Consider the following 10,753-nt stretch of genomic DNA (forward strand, 5'->3'; position numbering starts at 1 on the left):
TTTATTACAAAAAGATTTTACATTTATATTTTATGGTTGTTAACTTATTATTTGGTCTAATTTTGTCGTGGGATGACTGACCCCTTACATCAACATTTAGGTACTAACGATCTCAAAGAGTTGCATGAATGACGTTTGTTTGGCGCACGCGCGTGGGAAAAATGGGTAGTTTAATAAAATAATAATAATGCTTGTAGTGATAAGACCGTTGTAATACAATTTTTAAGTTTATTTATTTTTCATCGTCGATTTTAAATAGAAATACGGAGGCGGGGTCCTTCTGCTTGGAAAAACTTGAATTATTCCATTTTTAAGTGAACATTTTCTACAATTAGTAATTTGTCTTTATAAAAATAATAATATCCCATAAATTGCATTGTGTTATTTCTTAAAATGAAATCAAACTATTTACTTGAGAAATTTTATTGATCATATGATGGACTACTTTTTTTTATAAAAAAAATTAATGTCGTTTTTGAAAGAAAATAAATATTTTTAAGTAATGTCTTGGATCAAAATTCGAGGCGTTACAATGTGGTATCAGAGCACTAATTCTCGGACATTGGTGGGATGGGACGCTTCGTGTATGTCGCTTGTTTTTTATTGTGATATGTTATTCATGTTAGTTGTATAATTTTCTAATTATTTGAGTTTTACTAATTATTTAAATTTCTATTATGTGTCATTAATTATGTAACCTTCGTGAAATTGAATTTTATTAATTACTTAAACTTTTATTAAGTTATTAATTGTGTAACCTCCTTGAATTTGAATTTTTAAGAATTACTTAAATTCTTATTAAGTGCCAGTAAATATGTTAATTGCTTGGTTTTCTAATTATTAAATTTTACTTAAATTTCTATTATGTGTCATCAATTGTATAACCTCCATGATTTTTGTCATTAAATATATGTTTTAAATATTTGGTTTAATAGTGTTATTTAAAATTTTCAAACCTGAAATCTCTATAACTACTTGCATGCTTTTATTGACATTGTCTTTTATATTTTATTTAAGTTGTTACATTTTATAATCTTTATGATTTTTACTTGTTCATCGTATGATTGTTTTATTTTATTAATTTTAAACTTTCTACTTCTTTTTATACTAAGGGTTTGATTTTCTAACTATTTTATGTCATTAATGACTTAAATTTCAATTATGTGAATTTAATTGTCTAATTTCTTTGAATAATTATGATGAAAAATATGTTTTAAATTCTTGATCCTATGATTAGAAATAATTTTAATCAAGCAATAACCATTTATGCTTGTATGATATTATGAGTTTATTACCACGATTTAAAATTATTTCAATCTAAATCACAAAGTAACTGGTGAGCTTTCATCATGTGATCTAAATGTATGTAATTAAAGACAATGTTCTAAACCTTATATTATGTATAATTGTATGATCCCCAAAATAGAAGGTAAGGATAATACAGAAAAGGTAAGATTGGGGGATTAAGTGGTACGTAAACCCTCGTTTCTTACTTGGGAACCCCTCCAAAGAACGACTTGCTGTATAACCCAAACCTACTATATAGTGTTCAATAAAAGACTTCCGTACTACCCAAAAGTTAAAATTACGTTATAATATTTTACTAATTAGATAATTTTAGGAAGCGTTATGGCTCGTCGCACAAACCGATCGGTTCCCCAAGGAAGAAACGACATGACTGAAGCAATCCAAGCCATGAATGCTATGGCCGCAGCAATGGCCCAACAAGCTGCGATCCAGGCTCAACGAGATGCACAGAGGGATCAGAGGGATGAAGCAGCCAGTGCAGCAAGAGCATTGAATGAATTTCGTCGACAAGATCCGCCTAAATTCAAAGGGGAACATGACCCCGACAAGGCTGATCTTTGGCTGCAAGAAATCGAGAAGATCTTCGAGATCTTACACTGCTCTGACAATGCGAAAGTAGAGTATGCAACCTATTTGATGATTGGTGAAGCTGAATACTGGTGGCGAGGTGCGAAGAAAATGATGGAGACAAATCATGAAGAGCTAACCTGGGAGGCTTTCAAGAATAAGTTCCTAGAAAAATACTTCCCGAAAAGTGCTAGGGCTGAGAAGGAGGCCCAATTTCTGAAGTTGTATCAAGGGAATCTCACGATAGCGGAATATGCGGCAAAGTTCGAGTCCCTAGCAAAGCACTTCCGCTATTTCCTAAATCAGATAGATGAAGAATACATGTGCGAGAGGTTTGAAAGTGGGCTTAGGTATGAAATTAAGGAGTTAGTGGGGCCCTTGGAGATACGCCAATATCAAGTACTAGTGGAGAAATGCAAGAAAGTGGAGCAGATGAAACAGAGCCGTCTGAATAGGGGTGTTGTAGGTGGACCCATCAGACCTCAGGTAGAGATTTAAATCCATCCATATCATGAGAGTCATAAGTTTGGTCTCTAAATGTTAATATTTTCCTCTAAATGTTAATATTTGAAAACAGGGGCATAACGACCAACAAAATAGGGGCAAGCAGCATCAACAACACAAGCCATATGCCCGACCACTAGGGAATGCTAGAGATCAACCTTGACCTCAAAACGGGGAAGGTCAAGGGCCAAAAATTTCAGGTCAGAACCAGGCATACCCTGTTAAGTGTTTTCGCTGCAACAGAGAAGGACACAAGATATTTGAGTGTCCAATCAGACCTAGGGTTTGTTACATTTGTTAGAAACCAGACCATTTTGCAAATGAATGCCCTGAACGGAAGGACGATAGAGCTGTCAACCGCAACAATATCAACGACAATGTTGTACGCCCTACTGCCAAGGGACGTGTCTACCACATCAATGGAGAGGAAACTCCATCTTCCTCTGAGCTTATCCAAGGTGAGTGTTTAATTGCTGGAAAATCACTTAATGTAATTTATGATTCGGGGGCAACACACTCATTCATTTCATTGGATTGGGTGGATTCGCTCCAACTTACTATTACTACTTTGCCGTTTGATTTGGTGGTTACCCTACCTTCTACCGAATCAGTGAAATGTAATACGGCTTGCTTGCAATGCCCGTTGATTGTGTTCGATATGAGATTCAACGTTGATTTGATTTGTATTCCCCTCAAGCATGTGGGAGTGATCCTTGGAAGGGATTGGTTTTCAAGCCATTATGTTCTATTGGATTGTGCTCGTAAGTCTGTGATATTCCCAAACCCAGGTGTTTCTCGATTCCTCGATACCAATAAATTGAACTTCTCTTTGAAAGAGGGAGTTCGGAAGTGTGTTTCCCTCAACTCAGTCAATACGAAGCTAGAGGTGGAGGTAGACGGGATACTTGTGGTCGAAGATTTTCCAGAGGTATTTCCGCCGGATGTACCAGGATTACCCCCAGTTCGTGATATTGAATTTTCAATTGATGTGACTCCGGGTACAGGACCTATATCTATTGCACCATATAGAATGTCTCCATCGGAATTGTCAGAGTTGAAAAATCAGTTGGAGGACCTTTTATCTAAACAGTTCATACGACCGAGTGTCTCACCTTGGGGAGCACCAGTACTCCTAGTGAAGAAGAAGGATGGAAAGTCTAGACTCTGTGTCGATTACCGTCAACTTAACAAAGTCACCATCAAAAATAGGTATCCCTTGCCACGCATTGATGACTTGATGGACCAACTCAAAGGAGCAATGATATTTTCTAAGATTGATTTGAAGTCGGGGTATCATCAGATTCGGGTGAAGGAAGAAGACATTCCTAAAACTGCATTCAGGACTCGCTATGGACACTTTGAGTATTTGGTGATGCCTTTTGGTGTCACCAATGCACCAGCTATTTTCATGGACTACATGAATCGTATATTTCACCCCTTCTTAGACAAATTTGTAGTGGTCTTCATTGATGACATATTGATTTATCTACCGAATCGGTGAAATGTAATACGGCTTGCTTGCAATGTCCGTTGATTGTGTTTGATACGAGATTCAACGTTGATCTGATTTGTTTTCCCCTCAAGCATGTGGGAGTGATCCTTGGAATGGATTGGTTGTCAAGCCATTATGTTCTATTGGATTGTGCTCGTAAGTCTGTGATATTCCCAAATCCAGGTGTTTCTCGATTCCTCGATACCAATAAATTGAACTTCTCTTTGAAAGGGGGAGTTCAGAAGTGTGTCTCCCTCAACTCAGTCAGTACGAATCTAGAGGTGGAGGTAGACGGGATACTTGTGGTCAAAGATTTTCCAGAGGTATTTCCGCCAGATGTACCAGGATTGCCCCCAGTTTGTGATATTGAATTCTCAATGGATGTGACTCCGGGTACAAGACCTATATCTATTGCACCATATAAAATGTCTCCATCGGAATTGTCGGAGTTGAAAAATCAGTTGGAGGACCTTTTATCTAAACAGTTCATACGATCGAGTGTCTCACCTTGGGGAGAACCGGTACTCCTAGTGAAGAAGAAGGATGGAAAGTCTAGACTGTGTGTCGATTACCGTCAGCTTAACAAAGTCACCATCAAAAACAGGTATCCCTTGCCACGCATTGATGACTTGATGGACCAACTCAAAGGAGCAATGATATTTTCAAAGATTGATTTGAAGTCGGGGTATCATCAGATTCGGGTGAAGGAAGAAGACATTCCTAAAACTGCATTCAGAACTCGTTATGGACACTTTGAGTATTTGGTGATGCCTTTTGGTGTCACCAATGCACCAGCTATTTTCATGGACTACATGAATCGTATATTTCACCCCTTCTTAGACAAATTTGTAGTGGTCTTCATTGATGACACATTGATTTATTCTAAGAGTTTGAAGGAACATGAAGTTCACCTACGTCAAGTTTTGCAAGTCTTGAAGGACAAGAGATTGTATGCTAATTTGGGGAAATGTGAATTCTGGTTGGAGGAGGTGAAATTCTTGGGACATTTCATTTCAAAGGAAGGTATCGCTGTCGACCCAACTAAAGTAGAGGCTGTGGTGGCATGGAAACAACCACAGACCGTCACAGAGATTAGAAGTTTCTTGGGCTTGGCTGGATATTATAGAAGATTCATTGAGGATTTTGCCAAGATTGCAGCGCCGTTGACACAACTCACAAGGAAGAATCATATTTATGCATGGACAGAGGAATGCGAGAGGAGTTTTCAGATGATGAAAGAGAAACTAACTACATCACCGGTGTTGGTGTTTCCACAACTAGAAGAACCATATGAAGTTTATTGTAATGCTTCGTTACAAGGGTTGGGTTGTGTACTTATGCAGAACAAACAAGTGGTAGCATATGCTTCAGGACAATTGAAGATGCATGAGAAACATTATCCCACGCATGACATGGAGTTGGCTGCAATAGTTTTTGCACTAAAGATTTGGAGGCACTATTTGTATGGGTGCAATTTTGATGTATACAGTGACCATAAAAGTTTAAAATACTTGTTCGACCAGAAGGAGCTTAATATCCGACATCGGAGATGGATGGAGTTCATCAAGGATTATGAGTTCACGTTGCACTATCACCCAGGAAAAGCCAATGTGGTGGCTGATGCCTTGAGTAGGAAGCGAGCCCATTTGTCATCCATAACATTGAAAGGACTAGAGTTGTTAGAGAATTTTCGCGACTTGAATCTTAATATGGATTCTTTGTCGGGAAAAGTACAATGTGGAATGATCGTTGTAGATAATAAACTAATGAATGAGATAAAAGCCCTTCAAGTGACCGATGAGGCTATTCAGGGGAGACGAAAATTGGTTGAGACCGGCAAGGCTCCTGAATTTGAAATGGGTCCAGATAACATTTTGTGGTGTAATAAACGTATTTGTGTGTCGGATAATGCAGAGTTGAGAAAAACCATTTTGGATGAGGCCCACAAGAGCAAACTGAGTATTCACCCTAGTACTACAAAGATGTATAAAGACTTAAAGCAAAGATTTTGGTGGCCAGGAATGAAGAAACAAGTGGCGGAATATGTGGCGTCTTGCCTGACTTGCCAAAAAGCTAATGTCGAACACCAAAAATCTGTTGGATTGTTGCAGTCATGAGATGTACCAGTGTGGAAATGGGATAGCATATCTATGGACTTTGTGGTGGCATTATCTAAGACTTAGAAGAAATTTGACTCCATTTGGGTGATTATTGACAGGCTCACAAAATCCGCACATTTCATACCTGTAAGGACTACTTACAATGTATCAAAGCTTGCAGATATTTACGTTGCGGAAATTGTTAGATTATACGGGATACCATCTAGCATTGTGTCTGATAGAGATCCAAAGTTCACTTCTCGTTTGTGGGGAGCATTGCACGAGGCATTGGGTACTAAATTGAGATTGAGTTCCGCCTACCACCCTCAAACCGATGGTCAAACTGAAAGGACTATTCAGACATTAGAGGATTTGCTAAGAGCTTGTACATTAGATAACAGAGGAAGTTGGGATGATCTATTGCCTATTGTTGAATTTACCTATAACAATAGCTATCATGCAAGCATCGATATGGCCCCGTACGAGGCTTTGTATGGGCGCAAGTGTCAAACTCCCTTGTGTTGGTATCAGGATGGCGAAAACTTAATTGTAGGGCCAGAGCTGGTGCAACAGACTACAGAGAAGGTGCGTCAGATCGAAGAGCGGATGAGAACAGCACAGAGCAGGCATAAGAGTTATGCTGATCGACATAAGAGACCCTTGGAGTTTCAGGAGGATGAACATGTATTCTTGAGAGTGACGCCTACTACTAGAGTTGGTAGGGCATTGAAGTCTAAAAAGCTTACTCCGAAGTTTATTGGACCATACCAAATTCTTCGACGTGTGGGTCCAGTGGCGTATTAAATTGCTTTACCGCCAAATTTAGCTAATTTACATGATGTGTTCCATGTATCACAATTAAGGAAGTACATTGCAGATCCATCTCATATTATTGTGCCAGATGATATTCAATTGAACGAGACTTTTACTTTCGAGGTCCCACCAATAAGCATCGCCGACAGAACTACCAAACATTTGAGGGAAATGAAATTCCATTGGTTAAGGTGATTTGGAACCAGACGACTGGGGATGCTACTTGATAGTTGGAAGAGAAGATGAGAGAGCTTTACCAAGACCTTCTAGAAACCTCTTAGATTCGAGGACGAAACTATTTTAAGGGGGTAAGTATTGTAACACCCTTTTTTTAATTAATGAATTTAAAATCGTTATTTTTATTTATCCTTTTATTAATTTAGTGTGACGATAGTAAGATAATTATTCTTTGGATGTTTAATTATTTGATAAAGCATTTTCATATTAAATAATTTATTATTTGGATTTTTATTATTGACTAAGTAAAATTCGTAGAAATATTTGTCTTAGAGTGAACTTGACCAAGTCAATTTTGACTAAGTCAAAATTGAATCACCCACACTACTATTTTTATAACTATATTTTATAATATTTAGTTTATATTGTGTCCATTCAAATGTGTAACTAGCAACAATAAATACATGAATAGCAATTAATTCTTAACGGTTGGTCATTGAATGACATTATTTCAATTTAATTCCTTATTCATGTGTGCAATTAAACCCAATGAAGAGAATTATTCATTCTCTCTGATCAACTTTATGCCTCCTTTATTAGTCACATACACCTCTCCTTCTTAGGACACGATTAACTTGCAGTAGAGGAAAATAAGTCATAATCACTCACACGCCATTACCAACACTACATTAATCTCAAATATTTTCTAAGCCACTCAAACAACCATCCTTACATTCCCTCGCACTCTGATTGAAGCTATAAACTTTTATTCATCTTGGTGAGATTTTCGAGGGCTATATAGTGGTACGTGGAAGGAAAGCGTCCAAGGTAAGGGCATTTTCTCCATGCAGAGTTAGGCTAGATATTAAATTAGCAATTCCTAAGATATTGGTATGATGTCTGGATGTCTTAAAAGAAAAATGTCGATTTTATTTTCGTCGTAAAGAAGTTAACTATCATGCTTTGATTGTTTCTTTTGAGTAATATCTCTATTTTGATGAAATTAATTATAGAGTTATATTTTTATTACCATACCTTCATCAATATGTTTGTTGTAAAAACATTCAATGTCATACATGTTTTAGAGTACTTAGTTATAAAGTTATAATTTGTATAATGATATAATTATTAACATGTTTATTATGATGTATTTAATTTTAAATTCTTGACTCTTGAGTATTTAAATTTTAAAACTTGACTTTTATGAACAATATATGTGTCTTGATGAAATTGATGAGAATTTTATATTTTTCATTTTAACAATATGAAGAAATTGATTATTGAATGCATTAATGAATAGTTTTCTTTGTGGTTGCCTAAGTGGCTGGTTATTTGTGTTATGATTTTTCTTTGTGGTTGCCTAAGTGGCTAGTGATTTGTACATTTCGAACATCATTATCATTGTCATGACATACCATATGCATCTTTGTGGACGCCTTAGTGGCTGGTTTAATTTTCCCCATTGGTATGGGTGACTTCTGTGTGGACGCTTTAGTGGCTGCCTATATCTGGATCATGTATGTTTAGAACATGCATAATTTGCATACATTTTATTTTCATTGTTATTTTTATATAATTATTTGTTCTAAGGTGAGTTACTACTTGTTGTTTAGATATATTTTATAATATTTGATACACCTTATGAATTATAAAAATCAATTTCCCTAAATCTTTTATTACAAAAAGATTTTATATTTATATTTTATGGTTGTTAACTTATTATTTTGTCTAATTTTTCCGTGGGATGAACTGATCCCTTACACCAACATTTAGGTACTAACGATCTCGAAGAGTTGCATGAATGACGTTTGTTTGGCGCACGCGCGTGGGAATAAGGGGTACTTTAATAAAATAATAATAATGCTTGTAGTGATATGACCGTTGTAATACAATTTTTAAGTTTATTTATTTTTCATCGTCGATTTTTAATAGAAATGCGGAGGCAGGGTCCTTTTGCTAGGAAAAACTTGAATTATTCCATTTTTAAGTGAACATTTTCTATAATTAGTAAATTGTCTTTATAAAAATAATAATATCCCATAAATTGCATTGTGTTATTTCTAAAAATGAAATCAAACTATTTACTAGAGAAATTTTATTGATCATATGATGGACTACTTTTTAGAAATAAAACTCAAGTGTAATAAAACTCAAGTGCAATCCTTAGTAGATCATCATTTGTAAAACTTAATCATTTATTTCATAAAGTTTGTTGTCATTAAAACATATATCAAAAAAGTTTTTACCTCAACAATCTCCCATTTTTTGTAATGAAAAACTTTTTGAATAAAACTTAAGTTTTATGGATGGGTATAAATAAAATGCAAGAATATTCATAGATATGTAAATAAACCCCACTAAACACATGCAAGGGTTTAATTCTTAACATCTAATTAAACTTCCCCTAAACATAAGCAAGAGGTTAATTATTAACATTCTTCACTATTTACTTTCATCTTATATTCATCATATATTTCTCTCCCCCTTTTGGCATCTATAAAAAAACGTTGGAGAATAAAAAATGAAGTAAATAAGTAGGAGGCAATAGCATGAATATACTACACATACAAATCATACAAATCATGTGGTTGATCAATGCATTCATATAAAAAACTTGTCAAGTTTGCATTTAATATGAAGGAACACATCATGTATGATTATCAATAATCATTTTAGTCATTATTGCAATCAAGATATGGATAATGATGACAAAAGCAATATGACATAATTATATGCAAGCACTTTAACACTAGAAAAATACTCAATGAATATATATTATTCTCATTTTTAGAAAAAAACAATGAGTTGATTTCAGTTTTAAGAAAAATAATATTTTCTAAAAACTCCCCCTGAATTTTATAAAATTAATTTCCTTTAATATTTCAAAGTTCCATAATACAAGTAAGATGTCTTTTGCTCTTTGTCCTCTTTCACAAGAGATAACATTTTAATTGGAATATGATCATGTTTACTGTTATAAATAGATCAATTTTTTTATTTTTAGAACTAGAGATGATGAACATATACAAGAAAGCAAAATAAGATGAAGGTGACATCATGTCAAATATAATTTATCATTATACAAAATATTTTTATACTAATAATGTTTGTACTTTTCAAAAACTAATTTTTTTGAAAGGCTCAAAAATATGCCAAAGGATTTGCTCACTTTAAAAAAACAATATTTTTTTCACAAAGTTTTTGAAAATATACAAATTAACAATAAATCACATGTTCAAGCTTACTTTCATTAGTAAGTGTGTATGAGACTTTTTTTTATTGTTGTTATTTCTATCTATCATGCTTAAAATATATTTAGACACTTGAGATCAATTTTCACACAAGAAGTATCGAACAAATAAGACTCATTTGCAAATACATATATTAATATGCCTCAAAATGCTCACATCAATTTTTGGCTTCATGCTATAATATTTTTGGATTAGTTTTGAGTTTTAAAGCAAAAAGAGACAGAAATCATTTTCATGAAGATCAAACATATATGATCTTATTGAAATGCTTCATAAATAAATCATAAACAAGGATATATAATTAAATATGTTGAAGAATGATCTTTTTCATAATCCATATTATAATCTCAAACGTTTTTTTTTTAAAAAAGTCATATTCAAAATATTATACTCAAGCATCAAACAATGTATATATAGACTACTCAATATATGCAAAACAATTGGAAAACATGATAGAAAATGCTTTCAATGACATAAAGAAGTGAATTTGCACAAAATAATGTTAATTCATTTAACATTCAACATGATAATTTAAAAGACGT

At 34.4% G+C, this 10,753-nt stretch overlaps 1 protein-coding gene across 1 annotated transcript; it reads left to right on the top strand.

Moving 5' to 3' along the window:
* The first annotated feature begins 1,629 nt into the window (after positions 1 to 1,629).
* Positions 1,630 to 6,774, top strand: LOC140920464 (uncharacterized). Its single transcript, XM_073368740.1, has 4 exons — positions 1,630 to 2,361; positions 2,681 to 3,484; positions 4,579 to 5,481; positions 6,256 to 6,774. Exons 1-4 carry the CDS (start codon positions 1,630 to 1,632, stop codon positions 6,772 to 6,774), a joined length of 2,958 nt encoding a protein of 985 aa, XP_073224841.1.
* Positions 6,775 to 10,753: the final 3,979 nt, after the last annotated feature.

This window comes from Cicer arietinum, chromosome 5 (genome assembly GCF_000331145.2).
Source record: "Cicer arietinum cultivar CDC Frontier isolate Library 1 chromosome 5, Cicar.CDCFrontier_v2.0, whole genome shotgun sequence".
Lineage (NCBI taxonomy): Eukaryota > Viridiplantae > Streptophyta > Magnoliopsida > Fabales > Fabaceae > Cicer > Cicer arietinum.